This window comes from Rhinolophus hipposideros (assembly GCF_964194185.1).
Source record: "Rhinolophus hipposideros genome assembly, chromosome: 17".
Classification (NCBI taxonomy): Eukaryota; Metazoa; Chordata; class Mammalia; order Chiroptera; family Rhinolophidae; genus Rhinolophus; species Rhinolophus hipposideros.
In genome coordinates this window covers 50,299,962-50,326,499 of record NC_138063.1, presented here as the reverse complement: position 1 = coordinate 50,326,499, position 26,538 = coordinate 50,299,962, and the positions used below count along the sequence as shown (strand labels likewise).

At 39.8% G+C, this 26,538-nt stretch overlaps 1 protein-coding gene across 8 annotated transcripts in view; it reads right to left on the bottom strand.

The window, feature by feature from the left end:
- Positions 1 to 26,538, bottom strand: part of PTPRM (protein tyrosine phosphatase receptor type M) — an 824,073-nt gene that overhangs the window by 45,737 nt on the left and 751,798 nt on the right. For all 8 annotated transcript variants that reach the window (XM_081079020.1, XM_081079013.1, XM_081079015.1 and 5 more), the window contains one exon: positions 15,883 to 15,980. In XM_081079020.1, coding sequence (XP_080935146.1) covers positions 15,883 to 15,980 — 98 coding nt within the window. The remainder of the gene's footprint in view (positions 1 to 15,882; positions 15,981 to 26,538) is intronic.

Genomic DNA, 26,538 nt, shown 5'->3' with positions numbered 1-26,538 from the left:
TTCTTCAAAGGAGCCATGTTCTCTCCGAGGAGCCCTCCCCACAGCAGGCAGGAAGCAGGTGTGCTGCTGCTGATCATGGGTTAAAGAAACGAATGCTCTTGGAAGGTAAGATTGCTTGATTGTGCCAGTTGACAAACCAGTGGATTGTTATAAGCAATTTTGAGAACTTTTGAAAAGAAGATGTTTTCTCCAAGTTATAATTCACTGTATTCAGATTAGCTCACTTTCAAAGGAAAGTCTATAAATTATAGACTGAGCATCTTTTATGGCCTGCATAAATTAAATATAGATAGAACACCGACAGAATTCATCTCATCAGTACATAATTACACATTGCAATGTTCTGTTCTATATCTACAAAATTTGGGTATGACAGCGTAGAAGAAGTAAGAGTGGATGGCTCTTTCTTAAGGAAGTGGCACACGTGTCTTTTCACTGACCCATTCCCTTTTGAAAATCCAGACTCCACACTTTTCTCCTATGGCTGGTATTCAGAGTAGACACAGTGAGTACCAGGAGGGTCTGGAGGCCATCGGGATTAAGGCATGTCTGGGCTACAGACGCACCTGTTATTCAAATGGATCACTGAGCCAGAACGGAAGCAACAAACAGGAAAATATGCTTCATATAAACACGGAATTTGAGAGTTCATCTAGCCAATTTCCCTTCATTTCGGGGATGTGTAAACGAAGGCTTAGAGGCGAGAGTTCACTTAGAAATGCTCACAGCAGCTGAGTTGTCGTTACTTGTTTACCTCAGAGTCAGTTCTCTGAGAACTCTGGCTATTGGTTGTCCCAAGATTCCCATGCACCCAAGTCCTGCTGCCAGCAGTAGAGTCTCGCTTATATCACCCTTGATTCTTATCTTCTCCTCAAGAGAGAGGCAGGCAGCTCCTGCTCCGGGCTAACCCCTTCACGTGTGTTCTTGATGCCTCTCTAAAGTAGCTATTTCTCCAGTTTCCCCAAGTGTCTCAGCCCACGGCATTGCTTTTATGGCACCGATGTTATCAGGAGAGGGTGCTATTCCAAGTTTTTTGTTCATGTTTTGGTTATATATATATTTAACTGCATCCTCATCTGACTCTGCTCTCCAAGCTGAAAGAAAGATGTCATCCTTCTAAGGCTGGACTGAAGAACTGCACTCTGGACCCTTCCTCCTGCCTCCTTGGAAAACACACTCCCTTAGCTGTCTTCTTTCTAATGTCTCTCTCTCCTGATTCTTTCCTTAACACATACAATTGTCAAAGGTCTTCCACCTTTAAAACATCCTTTAATTGTAAATGCTCCTCTATCTATAGCCCTATGTCTCTCTCTTCCTTTTCAGCTAAGCTTTTGACAAGTTTAAATTCAGTCTGTACATCCTCATTTTCTACTTTTGCCTTGACCCTGCAGACTGCCTTCAGTCCTCACCATATGTTGTGAATGCATGTTATTTTTGTTCACTCAACATCCATTCGTCCATCCATCCTTGATTCCCCAGTGCTTTGGACAGGAACATGCTAAATTTATCTTTGTAGCTCCAGCCTCTTCTGTGTATTCACATTGCCGGTGTACAACATATACTCCTTCACTGAAGGACCTTCCCACCTTGGCCGTGATGCTCTTCTGTCACCTTTCCCCTTTCTTTTGTGTACTTTCAGTCTCTGCTTCCAATGGCATCTTCTCTTCAGACTCCCAATTATGCTCATGTCTACCCTACACACACACACACACACACACACACACACACACACACACACACACACATACACCGACCACTGCAATCACATCTTGACCCTGCTTCCCTTCTAGGTATTGCTCCATCTCTTTCCTTTGACTCACTTCTCCAAGAACAAGCTACACTATTGTCTTTCCCACACATGAAGCCACAATTCCATTGCCATTGGGTTTCATGGTTCTATCGCACCAGTAAAACCTGGCGTGTACGAAAGGCCTCTTAGGTGTCATCAGGAAGGCACAGTGGAACTGTGGAGAGAGCCTGGGCGTTGGAACTAGACAGACCATTTACGTTCTAGCTCTATGCCCGTGGGCAAATTATTTAACTTCATTGAGCCTTACTTCATTTAAAAATAGGAATCTTTCTATGAGTTTCATAGGATAGCTGTGATAATTAAAAGAAATAAGGCTTGCTAAATCATTTAGCAGAATGCCTGGTACAGAGTAGGTGCTCAATATATTTTATCTACCTCCCTCTCCTAAGTCCCAGGTACCTGGCCTATCCAGAGCTTTTGTCACACTACTCACCTTCTCCTTCTTATTGAAACTCTATACTCTCTTACTGCTTATGATTCTGGGGTCTCTTAGTTCTCACCCTATTTCTCTTGCTCTTCTTCCCTGACGCCATTCCCAACTCTTCCCTTATCTGCCCCGATATAGATATTTTCCAGTGTTCTGTCTTTAGCTCTTCTTCTTTCTCCCTATTTTCTCCCAAGAATGCCATGCTTCTATTACAGTGGTAATCACTTGGCATTATAAACTTTTTTGTTTGCCTGTCTTTCTATCCTTTAGAATGTGCCAGGTCTTTTCATCATGCTATCATCCGTGTAGCCCAAAGCTTTGGCACATAGTACATAGACGCTCAGTACATGGAGGGACTCTCTCACATTTAATAGTTTGTCTCTATGTCTTCAGCTCACATGTCCCCCCTGAGATTTCCAGAAAGTCCCACATTGTTGTCCATTCAGTGTTTCAAACTCAGCATGTCCAAAATGAATAATGTTGCCTTTTTCTTAGACCTATTCTTCTGTTTTTTGGAGGGTGGGATGGAGTAGGTGGGAAAGGATACTCATTCTTGGTTTGTAGCCTTTACATCGATCCAGGTCACAATGGTAGAAACCTGGGTTCATATTCCAGTTCTTTTCCCTTATCAGCACCTCCGATAACACCCACATTATGTATTCCCATAAACTCCCGGTGCCAGTGCACTGTTCCAGCCCACATCATCTCTCACCCAGAGTCTTGCTCTAACCTAACTTGTTTCCATGCCCTTCTGTAACCTTTCTAAACCTTTCTTTAGTGGCCACTAGAATTGTCTTTTAGCAATACTAATTAGAACATATGATTTACCAGCTCCATGCCTTCCATTACCACAAGCAAACACACCGTCCATTTGCTGCATCTACCTTTGCCTAATCCTAGAAAGAGACTGCGGACCGCCATTGATGAGCCCTCAACCAGCTGTCCAGCCTCACAGCTCACTATACTTCCCCAACAACTCTCTAACACAGCTGCATCAGGCCACTTGCTCTTTCCGCATCTTGCCAATTGCTCCCTTTTCTCTGTGTTTTTTCTAAGGCGGTTATTATTTCAGTCTTGCATTTAAAGTTCTTTCTCTTATTAAGGTCCACCTCCTCACCACATTCTCCATGAAGTCTTCCAAGATTCCCTCAGGCAGAACTTGTCCCTTCACTACTGCTGTGATCATCTGGACTCACATGTTATAGTTAATTGTTCATATGGTTTTCTAGTACCACATTTTATATTCTTTGAGGACAAGTGAATTATAAATATCTTTGTATTTCGTCATGTCAGGTATATAATAAGTGTATCATTTAATGTTGGGTATACTGTACGGAAAAGGAATCAGAAAGCCTAGTTTTGGGTTAATTTGTGAACAAGACAAATCAGACTTTTGGTTGACTTTCTAACTTTTTAGAGGGGAACTGAGACCTTAGGGCAGAGAGAAGCTCAAAGATTCAGGTAGTCATCTTTTATGGAAGAGCTGGTTGCCACAGAGAGCGCTGTAGAGGGTTCCTCTCCTGCTGCTGATAGCTCAGTACCAGTTATGGCCTCGTTTCTTGTGTGATATGCTGGGTGGAGGTGACATGAAGTATGGCAGGGCCTGGTTGGGAATCATCACAGGCTACAGTGCTGAGTTCCTCTCTGCCCCCCGCCCCCAGTTTTGTGTTAAAGGTAGGAGGAAGGTAAGGCTTAAATCAACTATATTAAAATGATCATTGAAATGGTTGACAGTAGACTGAAATGGAGAGGAATTTTTTGAATAAGTATAAATTAATCAAAGTTAGGACTATAATTACTCAGGTCACAAAATAACTATCTTAAATATCCAGTTCATTAGAAAAGACCTATGAAAGTAACAGTGAAGTTCAAGAAAGAAAAATTTCAGCAACGTCTACAAAACTAATTTGTCTCTTCCCTTTCATGGATGCATTTGAGTCTCGGAACAACTCAAGAGATTTTGCAGAAAATATTATTATTATTTTATACTGTTATTCTTACTACTAAGCAATATTTCCACATTTTTACAAAGGGGCAACCTTGCCTCTCTCTTGCTTCTTCCACTGATCCTAGATCTGGTGGCTTTTGTAGAAAAGCTGACATTCTTTGTTGTATGTGACAGGGACATTGGAATCTTAATATACCTTCCTTGCATGTGAATTAGAAAGTTAATTCTGATGTCTAGTGTTCATTTTAAACTTTACTCTTTCATTACTCTTTTAGTGACAAATGTTGTGAAAGGAATTATTGGTCAACCTCTGTGGATAGATAATAATCTTTACAGCATCCATTTAGGTGGTTCCTGCCCATCCTCTATATTGATAGAGATTAACATCATGGCCCCTCCTTCTCTTAGCTCCAAAACATTTTATCACTTTTTATCAGAACTATTTAGAACAAGTTCACAATAATTTTTCTGCATGACTATGAGATCTCATTTGGATTATTAATATACAGTCACATTCTAATGATGTCTTCATAAAAAGGACTAAATATGTCTAGAAATCATTAGCTTAAATTACCAGTGCAAAAATCTCCTTTGGGAATTCCACAGATTTGGTTATAAGACTTTTGGCAGATGGATTAGTACAACAACACAACAGATTTTGTGAATCTCCACACAAATGGTGTAAATGGGAATGCCTGGGAAACAGGCGACCGGATGAAAAGCTAAATGTCCCTCAGGTGGGTTCATTAAAGAGGGAAAACAATCACAACACATTCCAGTGCAATTTAAATGCCAGGTGTGCAGCCATCGGCAGGTGCCAGGCAAACTGACAAGGGTCCCTTCCCAGAACACATGGGCTGAAAGGGGATGCTCAGTGGTGACAAGGAAGTCTTAGATAATGACAGGTTCTGGCAGATGTACTGGGAACCTGCTGGAGGGAAGTGCAGTGTCTGTGTCTTTTGCACCAGGTGCTGCGACAGGGAAGGGCTCCCAGAGGCTCCAACACTGGCAATTACAACTGCCTGATGCAGAGTGCTTCAGGGCAAAAATCAGGGGAAAGCGGGTTCCCAGCTCTGACTTAATGAATCGGCAGCAAGTCTGCGTAAACAAACAGGCATCCGCCTTGCTCATGCCTAACTCACGAAGGACACACCATGTGCAGTAAACATGTAAATAGGTAGCTGTTGCCCTTAAAAACCATGTTATCTTGATTTCTTCGGTGGTTTGTTGTTGCTGTTTTAAGCAGGGAAAATGGGGAAGTCGTCTCTAGACAAATGTGCAGGATTAACAATGGGAAATGGCCTGGAATAAGTCAGTACCTTGTCCTGGAGGGAATGTGACCTCTTGTCAAAACCCCCAAATCACGCTAGACATTTCAAGGACACATGCCATTAAAATCATTACTAATTGAAGACAGACCCATCCAAGGGGCTGACGGTAATGAGGTGAGAACACCTCAGAGCTCACCACATCCCCACAAACCTGAAAAAGATTTGGAAGGATTTTTTTTTTTTTAAGTAAGCTTACCAGATCTAAAATTACTGAGTTACTTTCAGCCTATGGGCTTCCATTTATGGGTTAACCCTAGTCAGTCACCTTCTCCCCTTCAGCTGTATCGTGTTAGTTGAAATTTCTGTGGTTATTTGTCAGAAGGAATAACTTCCACCCAAACAATCCACAGTGACCACCCTGTATGGGACAGTTCCAAGTGCCTGATGAAAGGAATAGAGACCACTACTGCATAACCTTTTTGTTTTTACTTTTCGAAAGCCAGATAACTCGAAATGGAACCTGGCTCCCTGCAAAATGTGCCATGTCCAAGAGACAGCGGGCTTTAGTGTAGGAGGTTTGTTTTAATTGTAGTAATTTTACAGCACAATGGTCTTAGACCTTTTAGCCAAAGACTACATTGTCCTCATCTTTCCTTAAAGTAAAAGAGTTTATTGTTTGAAAATAGCTCACCTCATAAGTCAGGGTCTAGAGACACCGTACTTTTGAATTTTAATTAAGCAACAAATACATGTGTGCCATTGTTTCTAGGAAAATCCAGTAGCAGTTGTTATTTTTAATAATTTTCTACTTTTCAATATACTTTACCTTGGGATTATTTTGAGTGAGCTCTGATGTAAATGTGAAATTGTGAGGTAGTAAATAACTTTTAAGGAATACAGTTATTGTGAAAGTACAGTATTGAGAGAGAGCACTCTCCAGGTACCTTTCTCTCCTTATCGTATGTAGGCATTCAACAAATATTTGTGAAATGAATGAAGGGGAAGAAACCCAGGTACCTGAAAACAAAATACTGAGCTCTTCACAGTCAACCCACCATCTGCTAACTGCTCTCTGACTATAAGCTGGATGAATTCTCATTCATTCCTTTCCTTGGGTATTTACTGAATGCTCAGAGTGAGAGACCAACAATTCATAAGGCAAGGCTGTAAGACTGTCTCTCCTTAAAGGAGCCTACTTTCTGGTAGAGTTGACAATTTTCTCCCCCAGTAGTCAGTGCTGTTTGCACAGGAAAAGAAGGTAGATTTGGGTTGGAAAAAAAGGTAATTGTAAACACCAATGTAGGTCTTAGGTTTGTTGGTGAAAGGGTAGGGGTTACATTAAACCCTATATTTATTAAGTCCTTAGAATGGGGTAGGAACTTCTCTAAAGACCCAAGAGAACCTGGGAAGTAGGTGCCCAGGGGAAAGGTTGGTGGTGAAGAGGCTCAGTGACCTCCTCCAGACCCACCATATAGTGAGTACCTGCCACCCCAGATTGTGGGCCAGCCCTTGTTCTCACTGTCTCCCAGCAGAGTGGATGGAAATACATGAATTGTTTTTATACTTTTACAATTTTGTATAAAATAAAATTTTGCTTTGCAAGTTTTTATATTTTGCATAATAGTCCCATAACATATTCCCTCTTGTAACTTTACTGATATCCTTGAGCATACAGCAAATTTTACATTTTAATACAGTCAAATTGCCCCATCTTTTTTCTTGTACATGTTGACTTTTGGTATCTTTCAATCATTCATAAAAAAAATGAAATGGTTGTAAATATTTTCCTCTAAGAGTCAAAGCTTTATTTGTTATATTTTTTTGTCCTTATCTGGTACTCATTTTGGGGTGTTTTATGAAGGAGGAATGTTTTTGCCCACATGGATACCCAAATGTTGCAGCTCAATTGATTGAAAAACTCACTTTTTCCACTAATTGCATATTTTTCCCACATATGCCTAGAGTCAACATCTGGGCTCTCTATTTTGATCTGTGATCTATTTATCTTTTCTCAACTGGTGGTACCTATTATTTTCCTATCCCCTATGTCCATGTCTTGTTTTGATATTAATGTTATATTAGCCTTGTAAAATAAAATGGGGGAACGGTCTTTCTTTTTATCTTCTAGTATAATTTTTATAAGATTTAAATTATCCATTGCTTGAATATTTAGTAGAACATACCTGTAAATACATTTGGAACTGGTATTTTTCCATGGGTCAATTTTTAACCATAATTCACTTTAAAAATAAGTACTAGAGATTTCATCAAAATGGCGGTGTAAGGTGAGCCTCTGTAAATCTCCCCTGGAATTTACAACTAATCGAACAACTATAACTCCACAAAGGACTCCCTACACAGCAGAAAGGCAAGACGAAGAGGCCCACTACCGAATTCACCTAAAGGTGGGAGAATTGTGAGGTGGAGGAGGGAAGGGAGAAGTTCAGAGACAGAGCCACGCGGACGCAGGATGCAGACCTAGCTCAGTGCTCCGAGCTCGCTACATCCCGGAATTACCGCAGCTGCAGGAGAAGGAAGAACTTGGACTGCTAGGGCTCTGCTTATGGCCCACAGGGAAGAGGGGGCAGCATATAACACGGCTGAAACAATGCTCACAGCAGAGACCTCGGAGACAAGACTGAGGGAAGAAGGCTGAAAACGGTGGTTTAAGCCCTCACTGCCGAGCAGAGAACCGAAGCCTTAGGCACTGAAGTGAACTGCCCGCTCCTAACCCTCCCAGAGTTCGCCCAGCCCCCACCTGCCCGGTGATAGAAGCAGAACAGTGGCAGTGTCAGATCAAAAGAACTGAGTATTTGCTGAGAACTGTGGACCGCAAAAACAGATTTGCAGCTCAACTAGTTCCGGCAAAGGGGAGGGAGCTGTGGAAGCAGGACCGGCTGTGGTGGTGGTCACTGCCATTGCTCTGGGCAACCTCTCACAACTCACCCCGCCCCTGGCCCCAACTATATGGATGGATCCCTGCAGGAGTAAACAGAACTGCTGAAACATAAAGGCTCTGAATATGATGCAGGAAGAGCTTTGGTACTTCAAAAGCTCTCCACATACCCACATGGACACTGCGCCCTGTGACCCAGGTGAACTATTAAGAGATTAAGAGGAGAAGCCCTTCTCCCAGGGAATCCCCCCATTGTGGGAGAAGCTGGAATAGGCAGAGAAAACATAGCACTACCATGTGAGAGAGAAAAGGCTGCAGTCGGAGAGAAAATAAAACATTCTACCAAAAAGTACTGGAAAACAAAAGAAAGACCTCTTCCTATCAACATGTTGCAGAAGCCACTCCTGTAGATGTCTAGGAAGAGAAATAATAAATCAAAAATTGCCATGAATAACCAAGCCAACAAGATAGCTCAAAAAGAAAATGAAAAGACTCCAGAAAAGGAACTTAAAGATATGGAAATATGTGACTTAAATGACAGAGAATTCAAGATTGCACTTCTGAAAAAAAGCAACAAGATGCAAGAAAACATAGGCAATTTAATGAACTCAGAAACGAAATCGAACAACGACATGAACATTTTATGAAAGAGATTGAAATTTTAAAAATGAACCAAATGGAATTTCTGGAGATTAAGAACTCAATAGAAGGAACTAAGAATGAAATAACAAGCTTAGGTAGTAGAGTTGACCAGATGTAGGAAAGAATCAGTGACATCGAAGACAGAATCCTGGAAATTACACAGATGGAAGAAGAAAGAGTCTTGAGACTTAAAAGAAATGAAAGAACTCTACAAGAACTTTTTGACTCCATCAGAAAGAGCAATATAAGAATAATGGGCATACCAGAAGGAGAAGAAAGAGAGAAGGGAACAGAGAATATATTCAAACAAATTGTCGAAGAGAACCTCCCAATCTTGGGGACAGAACTGGACCCTCGAATCCAAGAAGCTAATAGAACACCTAATTACCTCAACCCCAGCAGGCTTTCTCCAAGGCACATTGTATTGATGCTGTCTAAAATCAATGACAAATGCAGCCAGGGAAAAGAAGGGAGCCAGGGAAAAGAAGGGAACCAGAGAAAAGAAGGCAGTCAGGGAAAAGGCAGCCTAGGAAAAGAAGATGGGAACCTACAAAGGAAAGCCCATTAGATTATCATCAGATTTTTCAGCAGTATCTCTACAAGCCAGGAGGGAGTGGAACCAAATATTCAAATTAATGAAAGAGAAAAATTATGAGCCAAGAATAACATATCCAGCAAAGATATCCTTTAGATATGAAGGAGGAATAAAGCCCTTTCCAGACATACAGGAGTTGAGGGAATCTTCTAATACACGACTTGCACTACCAGAAATACTAAAGGAGGCTATTTGACCACAATCAACAGGGACAGATTGTGGCAACCAAAACATAAAAAGGGAGAGAAAAAAGGCAGAACTGGAATATGGGAATGGAGAAAGTAAGCATACTGAAGAAAATGGAATACTCTAAATATCAAACTTTCTTTTACATAAACTTAAGGGTAACCACTCAAAAAAAAAAAAAATCCAGAACTGAAACACACACTGTAATAAAAGAAACAGAGGAAAACATCATAGAATACCACCACACAGAAATAACAGACAACAACAACAAGGGAAAGAAATAATGGAGACATGGCCTTACCAGAAAACTAAAGATAGCATGACAGGAAATCCTCACATATCAATAATCACCCTAAATGTAAATGGCCTGAACTCACCGATAAAAAGGCACAGAGTAGCAGATTGGATCAAAAACCTAAACCCAACCATATCCTGTCTCCCAGAGACACATCTCAGCTACAAAGACAAGCATAGACTCAAAGTGAAAGGGTGGAAATTGACACTCCAAGCAAATGGAGTGTCACCAGAGTAAATCAGGTGTAGCCATACAGATATCAGATGAAACAGACTTCAGGGTGAAAAAGATAACAAGAGACAAAGATAGACATTTCATAATGGTAAAGGGGAGTATAAAACAAAAAGACATAGCAGTCATCAATATTTATGCCCCCAACTAGGGATCACCAAAATATACCAAGTAACTACTAACAGAACTAAAGGGAGAAATTGACCAAAACACAATTATACTAGGGGACTTAAATACATCATTGACAGCTATGGATAGATCATCCAAACAGAAAACAAATAGCAAAATAGCAGCCTTAAATGACACATTAGATAAAATAGACATAGTTGACATATATAGAGCACTTCATCCTAAAACGTCAGACTACACTTTCATTTCTAGTGTGCATGGAACATTCTCAAGGACAGACCATATATTGGGACATAAAATCAGCCTCAGCAAATTTAAGAAGATTGATATCATACCAAGTATATTCTCTGAATAAAAGGCTTTGAAATTGGATATCAACTGCGAAAAGACAGCAGGAAAAAACACAAATACATGGAGATTAAACAACATACTTTTAAAAACAGGCTGGATCAAAGAAGAAATTGGAGGAGAGATCAAAATATACATAGAAATAAATGACAATGAAAATACATCCTACCAAAATTTTTGGGATGCAGCGAAAGCAATTTTAAGAGGGAAATTTATATCATTACAGGCCTATCTCAAAAAACAGAAAAATCCCAAATAAATAACCTCACGTTACACCTAAAAAAACTAGACAAAGAAGAACAAGTGAAAACCAAGATCAGCAGAAGAAAGGAAATAACAAAAATCAGAGCAGAACTAAATGAAATAGAGAAGAAGAAGACCAAAGGGGAAATGTGACAAAGAGCTTGTTCTTTGAAAAGATTAACAAAATCGACTAATCCTTGGCTAGACTCACTAAGATAAAAAGAGAGAAGATACTAATTAACAAATTCAGAAATGAAAAAGTGGAAGTTATCACGGACACCACAGAAATACAAAGGATCTTGCAAGAATACTATCAAGGACTATATGCCACCAAATTCAATAACCTAGAAGAAATGGACAAGTTCTTAGAAACATATAGCCTTCCAAGGCTGAACCATGAAGAACTGGAAAATCTAAACAGACTGATCACCAGTAACAAAATTGAATCACTCATCCAAAACCTTCCCAGTAGCAAAAGTCCGGGACTAGATGGCTTCACTAGTGAATTCTACCAAACCTTCAAAGAGGATCTAATACCAATCCTGCTCAAACTCTTCCAAAAAATTGAAGAAGAGACAGTACTCGCTAACTCATTTTATGAGGCCAACATTACCCTGATACCAAAACCTGGTAAGGGCAACACAAAAAAAGAAAACTATAGACCGATATCTCTGACGAATAATGATGCAAAAATCCTATACAAAATTCTAGCAAATCGAATACAACAATGCATTAAAAAGATTATTCATCACGACCAAGTGGGATTCATCCCCGGGGTAAAGGATGGTTCAACATCTGCAAATCCATCAATGTGATGCATCACATAAAGAAAATAAAAGACAAAAAACATGATTATATCAATTGATGCAGAAAAAGCATTTGACAAGATGCAACATCCATTTATGATTAAAACACTTAATAAAATAGGTACAGAAGGACAATACCTTAACATAATAAAGGGCTTCTATGACAAGCCCTCAGCTAATCTCATAATTAATGGTGAAAAACTGAAGCCCTTTCCTCTACATTCAGGAACACGACAAGCGTGTCCCCTATCACCTCTGCTTTTCAACATAGTGTTTGAAGTCCTGCCAGAGCAATCAGGCAAGAGAAAGAAATAAAAGGCATCCAAATTGGGAATGAAGAAGTTAAATTGTCACTCTTTGCAGATGACATGATGCTATATATAGAAAACCCTAAAAACTCCACCAAAAAGTTGTTAGAAATAATCAACGAATACAGTAAAGTTGCTGGCTACAAAATCAACGTAGAAAAGTCCATTGCATTCTTATGAAATCTAACTAACAATGAAATCTCAGAAAAAGAAATACAAAAAATATTCCCTTTGCAATTGCAGCAAAAAGAATAAAATACCTAGGAATAAACTTAACCAAGGACGTGAAGGACCTATATGCTGAACAACTATAAGACATTTTTGAAAGAAATTGAAGAAGACACAAAGAAATGGAAAGACATTCCGTGCTCATGGATTGGAAGAATCAACATAGTTAAAATGGCCATATTACCCAAAGCAATATACAGATTTAATGCAATCCCCATCAAAATCCCAATAGCATTTTTTAAAGAAATAGAACAACAAATCATCAAATTTGTTTGGAACCACAAAAGACCCCAAATAGCCAAAGCATTCTTAAGAAAAAATAACAGTACTGGATGTATCTCACTCCCTGACTTTAGCTTTTACTACAGGGCTACAATAATCAAAACAGCATGGTATTGGCAGAAAAACAGACACATAGACCAATGGAATAGAATTGAGAACCCAGAAATAAAACCACATAAATATGGACAGATAATTTTTGACAAAGAAGCTAAACACATACAATGGAGGAAAGACAGCCTCTTCAATAAATTGTGCTGGCAGAATTGGATAGCCACGTGCAAAAGAATGAAACTGGACTGTTATCTGTTACCATGTACCAAAATTAATTCAAAATGGATCAAAGACTTAAGCATAAGACCTGACACAATAAACTGCATAGAAGAAAACATAGGTATTAAACTTATGGACCTTGGGTTCAAAGAGCATTTTATGGATTTGACTCCAAAGGCAATGGAAGTAAAAGCTAAAATAAACAAATGGGACTATATGAAACTTAAAAGTTTCTGCACAGCAAAAGAAACCATCGACAAAATAAAGAGGCAACCAACTGAATGGGAGAAGATTTTTGCAAACAATTCCTCCGATAAGGGGCTAATATCCAAAATATACAAGGAACTCATGAAACTCAACAACAAAAAAACAAACAACCCAATTGAAAAATGGGCAGAGGACCTGAAGAGACATTTCTCCAAAGAGGACATACAAATGGCAAATAGATATATGAAAAAATGGTCAACATCACTAATCATCAGAGAAATGCAAATAAAAACCACAATGAGATATCACATCACCCCAGTCAGAATGGCTATCATCAATAAGACAAATAGTAACAAGTGTTGGAGAGGCTGTGGAGAAAAAGGAACCCTCATACACTGTTGGTGGGAATGTAGACTGGTGCAGCCGCTATGGAGGGGGTTTAGGTTTTATGTGACAGTCTCAGTTCAAATTCCTAGCACGTCCCAGTTTCAAGATGTTATCTTCTGTTCTTGGTGGGCTTTAAAACTCAAGATCCAAGATCATGAAGACTGAAGGCCCTCCTTACTCCCCACCAAGACTGACACACATCACTCTGGTCGGCCTCTGTTGGGCAGCTGTAGTGTCTTTTCTCTGATTTCTCGTCTTCATTTTTTTTGTGTTGTCTAGTAGTTTAGTTTTTTGAGAGCTAAGCTAAACATTTTAAACATATATACACAAAGATTAAAATGTGACATACACAAACAGTAAAATGCATATTTATATTTTATCTAGAATTTGTAGATTTTTGTAGGAGGAGGGTTTTCAGATTATTTAGTTTGCCATTTTTGCTAGAATATAAGTATCTCTATCTTGTCTCTCTTCTTCCTGGTGTGTGCTTCCTGATACCTTCTGAAAATGCTTTTCTAAAAAAAAACAGTGTTATTGAAGTATAATTGATATACAAAGAACTGCATGTGTAATGTGTACAATTTGATGAGTTTTGACATGCACACAACCTTGATACCATCACCACAATCAACATAATAGACATACGACGTCTGACTATTAAGTTTGTGAACTTGTTGCAACGATGTTGCTAACCTATTTTGATATCAGAAAGATTCCTAATTATGAATTTGTACCAACTGGACAAACAACCAAGTTTACTTTTTGGAATGGCAGAAAAAGTTGCATGAAAATGTTAGACAACCTGAACTTTTTGCCAACTATTCATGGCTCTTGCCTCACAACAATGCACTAGCTCACACGGCACTGTCTGTGAGGGAGTTTTTATCCAGTAAACAAATAACTGTATTGGAACATCCTCCCTACTCATCTGATCTAGCCCCTAATGGCTTCCCTCAAGGAAATATTAAAAAGAAGACATTTTGATGACATTCAGGACATTAAGGGTAATAGGATGACAGCTCTGATGGCCATTCCAGAAAGAGTTTCCAAATTGCTTTGAAGGTGACTGTAGTGACATTCACCATGAGGTATGTAGCACTTTATCTAGGATGAGTTTGCGAACATAATTGTCACACCTCATATTCAACACCTCTCAAAGTTTCCTGTGTCCCTTCGTTTCATGGGTTTGTTTGTTTATTTATTTATTTTGCGGTAAGATCACTTAACATGAGATTTACCCTCTTAACAAATTAAGTGCACAATACAGTATTGTTAACTATAAGCACTATTTGTACAGCAAATCTCTAGAATTCATCTCGCAGGACTGAAATTTTATACCCATTAAACATCAACTCTCCATTTCCCCCTCTTCCTATCCATTGGAAACCAATGCTTTGTTTTCTGCTTCTGTGAATTTGACTCTTTTAGATAACTCATATAAGTGGAATCATGCAGCATTTGTCTTTCTATGATTGGCTTATTTCACTTAGTATAATGTCCTCCGGGTTCATTCATCTTGTAGTGAGTGGCAGGGTTTCCTTCTTTTATAAGGCTGGCCAAGAATCTTAAGAAACACCCCCTTTATGGTTTCTGCCCCAATACTTCAATTCTAGGCTGACCTCTGGGCTGCCTTTGCTGAAGGTAAATCTCATAATGTCAAGTTCTGTAAGAAGTAATGGGTTACTGAGTTGGGCAGAATCATGGAATTGACCATATCATAAAACAAAACAATTGTCCCCTGTGTATTTTCTCATTTTAAACATCACTTTGGAAATAATCCCACAGCATACCAGCACACCACTACCAAGATTATAACTACTTAAGAGATTCCTGGTAAAATAAAAATAGCACTTATCAACAGTTAAGACAGATAAAGCAATCCAAGACTCCAGAGGTAGACTCTGATCTCCATTTTGCAGGTTAGGAAATGGAGGCACAGGAAAGTAAAATCTGAGCAAGAGGAAATGCTGGAATTCCAACCTAAGCATTGAATCCAATGCTGCACACTGTTTTTAGAGTCAATTTTCCTGAGTTAGGGAATGTAGTCATGTCTAATGTGGCACCCATTGAGTTTTGACACCCAACAACTAGCTTTCACGCTTAGTGGTATTTTTGTGTGCTCAATATAGCCAGATAACAACTGCTTTTAAATCTTGAGTGCCTTTCCTGTCTGTTGCTATTGCAACAGATGAAAGCAATTCAGACTATGTTTACCAATAATTTATAAGTAAATGCAGCAAACGGTAGGAGAAGCTGTAGTAGTTAATGTTTTCTGGAGTACACAAAATACTACTTCAAAAGCTTGCTCTTGCCTTACTTCATATTACCAATAAGCGAGGAACAAAAGGACATGCAGGTAGACAGCCGACTTACCCTCCCCACTTCCACAAGGTTGGTCACCATTATTATGCTTGCGGTGTTTTCGTGCCACACCATCCTCCAGAAGTCATAGATGGTCTCTTGCATTGGTCCTGCAGCAAAACAGATCAGAGACTTTTTTTTCCTTTGTAGGTTTGCAACTGGAAAATTCCCGGGTTTGCACATCAATCTACTAATACCCACATGCAGATCTCTCACTTTTATAGATGGGACATAGCTCTCCTTCCCAGTGTTGATGTAGAAAGGTACTCTTTCTAAAAGAGCACCTATAGAAATACTGAATTTTTCATTTATGGCTCAATTTTCTCATGTCCTCAAACATATCTGCATTTGAGTTCTTTTTACCCCTCTTAAACTACTGCCATGAAAGAAAGCTATTTCTCCATCATTTAGCTATTTATCTCCATAATACTCAAGAGTGAAGTTTTAAAAAATGGATAACATTATTCTTCCTGCTAACAATTGGCAGATATCCCAGGGAAATGGTATATAGAATGAAATGAGCCTCTCTAGGAAAAATGGCCCTTTTTTTGTTTCTAATATTTTTCTTATTCTGTGCCATCTGTCAAATTAATCCATTTTTTTTCTGACTTCCTAAAGTGATAGAGAAGTTAAGAGTTTTAAGTAGTTGTACTTCCTGTCACTGAACATGATCAGCATCTCCGTCCTCGCTCTTGAGAGATATGAGTATTAAAAAACACTTTCTAATGGAATGGGATAAAAAAGTGGGAAAATATGCATTACAAATACCAGTGCTATAGACACTACAGGTATAGAAAGTTGAAATATAAACCTTCTTTGAATCCAGATTTTTAACAGCCTCAAAACTCTATTTGATGTTCATGCATATTTGAGGGTGTACATGTAGCAGAATAATTATTTATAAAAGAAGCAGAAATACAAGGAAATGAGAAAAATAGAACTTCAAAGGCATGGTGAGGCACATTCTATACGTGAAAGCAGACAAATGTTCAGGTCCATGCTGGGACCGGGACCAAGTTCTACTGCAATATCTTGACATTACATATTACTGGATTTGGAGCTCGATATTTGAATGTGAGATTTGCCTCTGTCTTTTAACCAGTTGTGTGATTTTGGGCAACTTACGTAACCACTGTGAGCTTCAGCGTCTTCATCTTTCTTTACTTACATATTGATTTCAATAACACTTCTCAGGGTTATTTTGAGAATTCGTGAAATTAATGCACACTTAGGAATTTTATAAAGAACAAAACATTGGAACAAAAACAAGAAGCATTTAAAGATATTTATTAATGGTTATCCCTTGGCTGAGGCCTGGAGACTGAGCAATGGTAGGTAGCATACCCGAGAGGCCCTTCAGTCTCTTTTGTATAGTTTTCTTCTTCTTCACTGTCAAAGCCTCCTTCCTTTCTCTCCATGACACAAACTTCTACCATTCCTCCTGACTGCTTCTGGCTACATTCTTACCCTCCCTGTGAAAACCGACTCCACTCCCTGATATATCTGTGTCTAGTCCCTTACTGGGACCTCGTACTCCACTTGCCAGGAACTTGCACCTGCCATTTTGGCCCCTGGCTCATGACGTGTGCATGCCATTCTCTTATGTGTAGGCTGAAGATTTCAGTGACTTAAATCTAAGGTTACAGAGGAGACAAGTAAACATCGGATCCCATCAATCATGACATTTCTAGTTTGCAGAGAGGTACATCCATTGTGTACTTAAGAGCTTGTTAGTTATTCACAAGAAAAAAAAAACACCGAGTCCATCTTTGTGCAAACAGATTGTCTTCCCAATGTGACCCATGAAACAAAAGGATGGCCCAGGTACATTCTATCTCCTTCTCTAGATACACAGGCTTGTGCCACTCTGAAACTTCCAGAAATAATTCTGATGACAGTGACTGTAGTGAATGCGTCAGATGTTCCAGAATCATGGTGTGTACTGGCAGGAAAAAAAAGCTACCTCTCCTCTCAGTGCCCAAGAGGAATCTTCCCAGAGACCTTCTAGGTGAGGGGCAAGTTGCAAAGCGCAACTCACTTGCCCTTTCTTAGGTTTAGACCCCCTCGTGATTACTTCAAGTTCCCCCTGGAGGGGAACGTTGCTGTTGTGGTTTTACTGAACTTTCCTTATGGCACATCTGGCACAGAGCATGAGCTCAATGAATAAGTGAATGAATGAATAAGTCTATATGCATACGTGTAAACTGTATTACTTATTAAAATGTTATACTTAATGTATATAAATATTAAATATTAATATATATGAAATATTTGTATGATTCCCTTTCTTGAGCTATATTTTGGAGATTATCTGTAGTTTAAAAGCACATTGCCTTTACTCCTTTCCAATTCATTGAGGGGAGGTGTCTTTTGCAAGATCTGAGTTTCTGCACCAAGGTTTTGTCTCCCAACTTAACTCCATCCATTTCCGTAAATCACCGGAGTGCCATCCTAGTGTCCCGGTAACTGCTCTCTATTGAGGGTAGTGGTTCTCAACCTGGCTGCATACTACAATGACTGTGGAGCTTTTAAAAAATTGTGATGTTCTTACCCAAAAGACTGATTTAATTGGCTGGGATGGGGGTTGGGTCTGAGTGTGTTTTCAAATCTCTTCTGGTGGAGAACCACAGATCTACAGCATCAAGGGCATTTGACTCCACCTTCAGACCTAACTACCAGGTGGTCTGGTATAAAGTGTAATTGTGGAACACCAGAGATTTGTTTATTTTGATTCTACTGATTAGTCTAATCCTGTACACAAGCTCTTTGAATCCAGGAATCCCACTTCTTTCTGATTTAGAAGAAACTTCAGTTCTAAAATGTCATCTGGGAACATGGCTGTACCACTTCACCATTGGGCTGAGTGTCAGTTAAGGTGACACAGATATTTTTAACATTTACATAAATTTGGATTATCTGTAAAATAGTGTTTATAAGCACTAGTGGTTCACTTGGGTGATAATGTATATCTTAGTCTGGATGATTTTCTTACCCATTGACCTGGACTAAAGAATAAAAAACAGATTAGGACAGAAAAATGAATTAGATGAGGTTCTTTTCAATGCTAAAATTAGGCACAGGTATCTAGAAAAACTAAAACAATTTGGGGTTAAAATCGGAAAAAGACTATTTTTAGTTGATCCCAGAAAGAAAAAAAAAACATGCTAGGAGAGGGTCCCCATTTCCCCTACTACAGTTTTGCTTTCTCTTCCCTGTTTTCCCTCTCCTTCACTTGTGGGGCACTGTGCATGGTCAACATGTAAAAGTGGCCCCATTCTGCCACACCACTTGGCCCTCTCCCTGACTTGGTCACCGTGGAAATTCAACAATAAAACTGCTTACGGGCGGGCACTGGAGATTCTTGGATGATGATTCAAGATATTTTTGTGTATTTTCATTCAAATCTTGCTTTTTTTTTTGAAGGGTGAAAAATGGAAAAAGGAAGACACTCAAATTTAAGGGATTTTAGTGCAAAAATTGTCAATCCCGACTTTTTTTTCTTTCTGACATGTTTCAGATTATTTCCTGAGATGTGAATAAATTATGACTCAGAGATACAGGTCTCCCAACAGTATCAAAAAGCACACTGCAGACTGGGGTGGGCAGATTTAACTGACACCAAGGCTACTCCATTTGATTTTAGCAGCTCCTAGTGGGGTCTGAGTGACTGTGGACATTGTGAGCCAATCTTACGATCTACAGATGTGTGCCTGGTACACAGGGTGGGTACTGTCAGCAGCCACGCCCTCACGGGGCTGAAATTTGGTGAGGAAGACCATGAGAGGGCCAGTATTCCTCTGCCTTATATGTCCGTTTCCCAAAAGCTGGCATGGCCAGCACCCTTACCATCATAATCGAGAATAATCGACAGAGAGGTCACTGGGGATTGCTCACAGAAAACAGGCAAACAACTAAACTCTCAAGACAAGGAATCTAAAACAGCAGGCAAAGGACTGTGAAAGACCTCCCTCCCTCCAGGTCTGAACAGCTGCAATCGACAGCCCTAGAATTTGATTTCTCCAGTTCCTGGCTGAGAGGGAGCCACAATTGCTGTGCCAGGGCATTTACAGATGTTTGCACAATAGGCAAGAAGGTTCTTCTCAGCAGTTGTCCCCTTGTGGGACTAAAGTGTTTGAAAGGTAAGGTCTCAAAATTTCAATAATATCAGACCAGTAATACATTATTTCCCTCACAATAGTTGGCACACACAGATCTCTGCTGAGAAGGAAATGCACAGAGGGGCCATTCTTACCACCACCAAGCCCTCAAGGAACAACAACAACAAGCAGGAAGAACTAGAGCACAATAAAAAAATTTAAAAGCCATGAAAAGCGTAAGTGAAAGACATTCAAAGATGGACTCTATTGTGTAAGATAAGTTCTCTAGTTCATGGGAAGTGAGACATATTAAAAATTATAATTTCAAACCTTGATAGACGACTTGTACCCCTTCGTTTCACATTTTAATTTCTATGCAGTATGTTTTCTGTGTTAACTAGAGCTACGGAGAAGTCAAGGCCATTTAAGCTCAGAGTAGCATATTAGAGTTTTTTAAAGAGAAGATAGTGTAATACGAACTGGTATTCAATCATAAGTAGAATAATACCTAACTCCTTTTGTGCACTTAATATTTCCCAGGTCCCTTTGAAGTATTTTACATGTATCAACTCTTTGAATTTAAAACTTCAATCCTGTGTAATGGGTGCTATTGTGTTTCCCCATTTTACTAAAAGGACATTGAGGTAAGGTGTCCCAGGTCACAGGGCTAGTGGATCTGAAGATGACTTCTGAGGTCGGACCCCAGTGCGTCACACTGTCTCCATTTGAATGTCAGAAGCGTTCTACTTGATGGCTTGTGCTATAGTCATCACGTTCTCGGCAAGAATAAAATAGAAGAAAAGCCATGTTAACCACTGAAAACAACCTCTTTAAGTGTGTTTTTGTATCAGGTCAGTTTCCTCCTTTAAATCTGTCAAGGTCCCACTGCTACAGAATAAAATCCAACTTCAGGAGCCCAGCCAGTCCCCTCCTCTGCCCACTCCAGCCTCTCCACATTTCCTGAACATAGTATGTCCTGTTTCACTCCCTCCATTTCCATGCCCAGTGGTTTAGCCCCAGCTGCATGGCCTTTCCCTGAATTACCAGAGTAGCTTCACAACTTGTCAGAGCTCATCTCTGAAAAATGTCATTTTCTCATTTAAAAGTTTCCCAAGGAGTCTCCATTGCCCCAAGAGTAAAACCCGCATTCTTTAATAAGGCAAACACACCCTGTGCCTGGACTGGGGTCTCCAGTCTTGGCTGTTACTGTCCCAGATGCCACTGCTCCTGGCCAATTCCTTGAGACCTCCTTATGGATCCTCTGCCTGAAGCCCTCTTCCCACTCGTGTTTCAATTCAAGCCCACATGTCCTGCTGGTTCAGCTGGGCACACTAAATGTCACTTCCTCTGGCAAGTTTTCCAAGACCCGAGTCGTGGCTCCCATTTCTTCATAACATTTGATGTTGTGGTGCCCGTATGTTTTAGATGCATGTCATCCTTAGCGGAATGGGAATGCGGATCTGCCCATCCAGGCCACATGGTTTCTATGCTTTCTGGTCTCATATCTAGATTGCTTTGCTTATGGCCCTGGCAGGAATTTGAGTGTGCAGCCTATATCCATAGGTAAGCACGTACCTGCTCTGTGCCAGACATTCTGTGAGGTATGGTAAGGCATACAAAGGTTGAGTAATAGAAATAGAGCCCCTACTGTTCAGAAGCTTGTAGTTGTATAAGGTAGAGATAAGGCAAGGACATATAACTGCACTCTCAGGTAAAGTGCAGTAAAAAGGTAAGTGTCCTAAGACACTTGAACTGCAAACTGAGATGTGCACACTTCTGGAGACACATGGAGACTTTCCAAGGGGTATGAGTAGTCTTAAAAGTATTAATTTCCAGATACTTAACTTCTATATGGACGCTACCCAAACTGATCTCCCCGAGGAGCCCCCATGCATGATGATCTTTCTCTCACTTGAAAAAACTCTCACCCATCTCCAGTGTTATGATGGGGCACCACTGAGATGAAAAAACCTACAGGTCTAAAACAAAGCTTTCTGTCTTTCCTGTCTGAAACATACTTATTTCTGTTAAGGGTAAAACCTGGTGTTAGAAATAGGGTGTTTTGTCACCCCAGTCAAAATGGCTATCATCAATAAATCAACAAACAACAAATGCTGGCGGGGATGTGGAGAAAAGGGAACGCTAGTGCACTGTTGGTGGCATTGCAGATTAGTGCAGCCACTATGGAAAACAGTATGGAGGTATCTCAGGAATCTGAAGATAGAACTACCCTATGATCCAGTAATTCCACTCCTAGGCATCTACCCGGAGAAATCCAAAACTCCAATTCAAAAATCTGTATGCACTCCTATGTTTATTGCAGCACTTTACACAATAGCCAAGATATGGAAACAACCGAAATGCTCATCGGTCGATGACTGGATTAAGAAGCTGTGGTACATTTATACAATGGAGTATTACGCAGCCATAAAGAAAAAAGAAATCTTATCATTTGCAACAACATGGATGGATCTAGAGAACATTATGTTAAGTGAAATAAGTCAGAAAGAGAAAGACAAGTACCATATGATCTCACTTATATGCGGAATCTAAAGAAAAGAATATGTGTATGAACTAATCAGAAACAGTTTTGGGGACACAAAAAACCGAGAGTTGTTAGATGGGCGGGGGGGAGGGGGTTGGGGATGGGGGGAAGGGTGAAGGGATTGGGGGGCGGCTGGTGACCACAGGATGGCCTCAGGGTTTTTTGAGAATTACTTTGGGGAACTTATTCAATAGTGTTTGGGGATTTTGTTGGGTGTCCGATGGACATGTGTCCTGTTTGGGAGACCACCTCAGGGATGCTGTGGATGCCTGGTCATGGCATTGTACACCAGAGGCTGGACATTAATGAATGCCAACTATAATTTAAAAAAAAAACAAAGAAAATAAAAGAAATAGGGTGTTTTGGCTCAGGTTGGGATGCTCTGAATTCAGATCACTCAAAGTGGGAGAAAGGCTGGTAATGCTTATTCTTACATGGAACCAGCAAGACCGCCAAATTTTTTGGATGAAACCTATGCATGCAAGTTTCATCTGTTTTCCTTCAGGTTTGGTATGCTTTCATCTGTAAGGCAGTTAAAATACATTTATAACATATCATAAAATATCCTAATTAATCAGTATTCATTTTATCTTAGAAAATATTTAATTTAATATTATATATCTCCTATTAACAGATAAACATATGCAAACATATGACAAAAATTTTAGGTAGCAACCTAAAATGTTCAGAAGTGGTACATAATTTTTTTCAAACTTCTTTTGGGGATACACAAGCAAAACTGAGGGCCACTGTCAGTAAGTGATGTCTGAGTATGTCTGCGGTAGTTAAAATTAGGAAGAAATTGTATTTCAATGGTGAAGAGGCAGCAAGAAAAGCATTATTGAGGATGGTCCCGTGCAATGGGCCTTAAAGAGTGGATATGACTGACAGGTAGGAATGGGGGTGGCAGGTGGGATGGCAGGTTCTCCAGATGGAACATCCAGTAGGTGAGACTCAATGCCACCTAAGAGGGAAAGGGGACACACATGGAGCCATCTTGTGAAAAAAAAAAGAAGTGAAATTTTTATAAAAACCGTGGGTTCAGATTTTATGAGTGGAAGAAGACAGATATTAAAAACACAACTAGGAAGAAATCTTTTGGACTGAAAGTTTGGACAAGTCAGAGGAAGAAGTGTTTCGTAGTCTGAGCAGACCCTGTGGGAGACGCATGAACTGCAGAAAAGCTTTTTACAGGTGTGGGCTCAGGTTTTAGAGGTGAGTCCACAGCAGGAAGGGAGCGAGAGGAGGGAGGAAGGAAGTTAGAGGGAACTGGGTGGGCCCAGTGGTTGGAAAGTGAGCCCAGCTAGCAGAAGTTCAAGTCAAGCTCTCCTGCGGGATGCTGACAGATGTCAGTGTCCAGAGTAGAAGAATCTACTCTACTGAACAAAAGAAACAGGAGTATGTTAAAAGTGAAAAATAGTAAATAAAGAGATCATGCTCTGTATTGATTAATGAGAGGGAGAACATTTAAATATTTTTCTCCAGATATATTAACAAATGTTAAAATAACCTATTCTGAACATGGCTCCCTGGGCATCCAAATGGCCACTGGAGAACAGCAGTGGAAATGTCCAGGCAGTGATGTCTGGAATCCCAAGCACAGTGGCCGTGTGGCTCCAGGGCCTGATTCTGTCTGAGGGGCACTGTGAGGAAGGTCAGAGCTGTGCTGGGCAGGGTGATAGGCCCCCCAGATGGTGTCACACAGCTGGCACACCCAAGGCTCCCCTGGTAGGCCAGGGCCAGGCTCGCTCAGGAACTGGTGGGTCATGGATGGGTCATGGCCCACATGGTGGGCCATTTGAGTCCGACTGGGGAAGATCGGGGCTGCCTTTGGAAGGCAGTTTTTAATGAAACCCAGCAGGACTTGCTGTCCCTTGTGCAAGACTGTTGCTTTGTCAGCAAAGGAGCTGAGGGCTCTAGGCTGGAAAGTAAGGGGGATGACAAGGATGGTGGACAAATAAGGCATAACGTCAACAAGCCCTGGGGCCAGGTTGGCTTTATGCACATGGTCTCATTTATTCACCACTGCAGCTGTGTATGTTTCCATCTTAGGATGACAAAGGCTTAGGAGACTAAGGAACTTTGAAGCTGAGATTCCAGCCCTGGTCAACCCACTATACTTCCTAAATTTCAGAGTGACCCGAACAGACTAGGGGCCTTGTTTGTGCACATGAGTCCTCTAACGACCTGAAGTGACTGGTCCTGGGAGCGGGAGGAATAACTGTGTGTGGTGTGGCGTACACGCTGATTGGTGCAAGAGAGAAGGGACAGTGACCCTACAGGTTAAGTAGCTGCAGAGAGCCTAGGAGTCCTTGCTTTAGGCACTGGACTGGCTTCGGCTTGGTCAAGTTCTTTGGCATCCAGTTCATTCCATTGGAACTGAAGATCACTGAAGGTGGAATATGAATGTGGAAAAAGATGGATTTATGCATTTCTTTTAAAGCTCCTGCTCATAAATAAAAATGGCCCTAAATTTTTGATCTATAATTATTATAATTGCTTCTGGTGATAATTTTGAATAAGTATTATAAATCCAGTTATTCAGCATTCAGAGCATTGGATGTCTCTTCGGTAGTTTTTTGAGTAAGTTTTTATTACAAAACTTTATGTGTTTTTTCAATATGATGCTTCCATAACACTTACGTCTATAATTTTACATTTAGTAGCTTTTCATTTTTGTGGGAGTGAAATGTAGAAGGTAAAATATGCCACCATACTTTACGGACTGAATCTGCCTCATGTGTCACAAAAGCGATAACGGTGACACAGAAAACAGCTGGCTTCTGCATTAATAATCCTTAACAATACTTTTTTGATAGGTGCATTTGCTCTCCCCTGAGGCTACTGATGTTAAACTCATGGAATTTTTATGAATAATTCTTGGTTTCGGCAGCAGAAAAAGAAAACCAAAGTTGAAATGGCTGGGTGTATGAGATGTGATTTGCTCACTGTTCTGAATAGCTAAAAATTCCCCCCCCCCAATTTATCATTTTAAAGGAACAATAAAAAATCAACTCGGGAATTAGAAGCAAACACTGAGAATTATTCTATGATGGGGAAAACGTTGGAAAACTTTACTTAACCTAAAGTTAAAACAGCATTTCTAAGGATAGCTCTCTAGTGAAGTACCATCCGTACTCAGAATTACAGGGTGGGAAATGTTCACCAGTCCACTGGAATTTTAATTTAGTGACAGTAAAAGAAGAGAGAATAGGCATTGGAGTTATAATAAAATACACCTTTTTAGAAGTAGTGTCAAAAGTGATGACTTAAATAATGATGTTAAATGGTGTTCTCAGGTAATAAATTTCAGTGGTTCCCACACAATGACAAATCCCTTCTTAACACTTGCGGAGTCTTTTCCCTTCACCTGGCTTGCTCTGGTGAGCAGCTACTTGCTGATTACCCTATTTAGTCTAAATTGGCTCACAGGTGTGTGCTCTTCTGATAACCTAAAACCAGGCTACACTTTCTGCGCTATCCATGAATAACATTTCCTCTCAAACACATAATCCACATGTTGATGTTTACATTTCACTCATACCATTCCCTAAAATTCCCCTTTCAGACTGAAATAAGAAAGTATGTCAATATTAACTGTGCAAATATTAGTGGCTTTCTCTAGATAATTAGTTTCATGGAATGTTAGTTTCTAGGTATATTACTAGAACATATGAAATATGGACTGGACTCCAATAGGTCTTGTCAGTTTTAATTATAAGAAAATTGGTATAAACCAAACACTAAATGACAGGCTGCATATAAATTCTAAAATAGCCTGTCTGTAGTGTCAGTCACAACCCTTTAACCACTATCTCTTTTTTGGTTAATAATTATCTTATTCACTTATTCAATTAAAATAATGATGAAATATTTAAAAACAAAAGTATAAAGAATAACATAGTAGGTATTATTTAATGTCTTAATAAATATATAATCAATAGCCATTTTCTTCCCTAGAAATACAAGGAACTTAGTATTTCAAAATTCTAATCTTCCCATTTTTCATATTCATAGTTTTTAGAT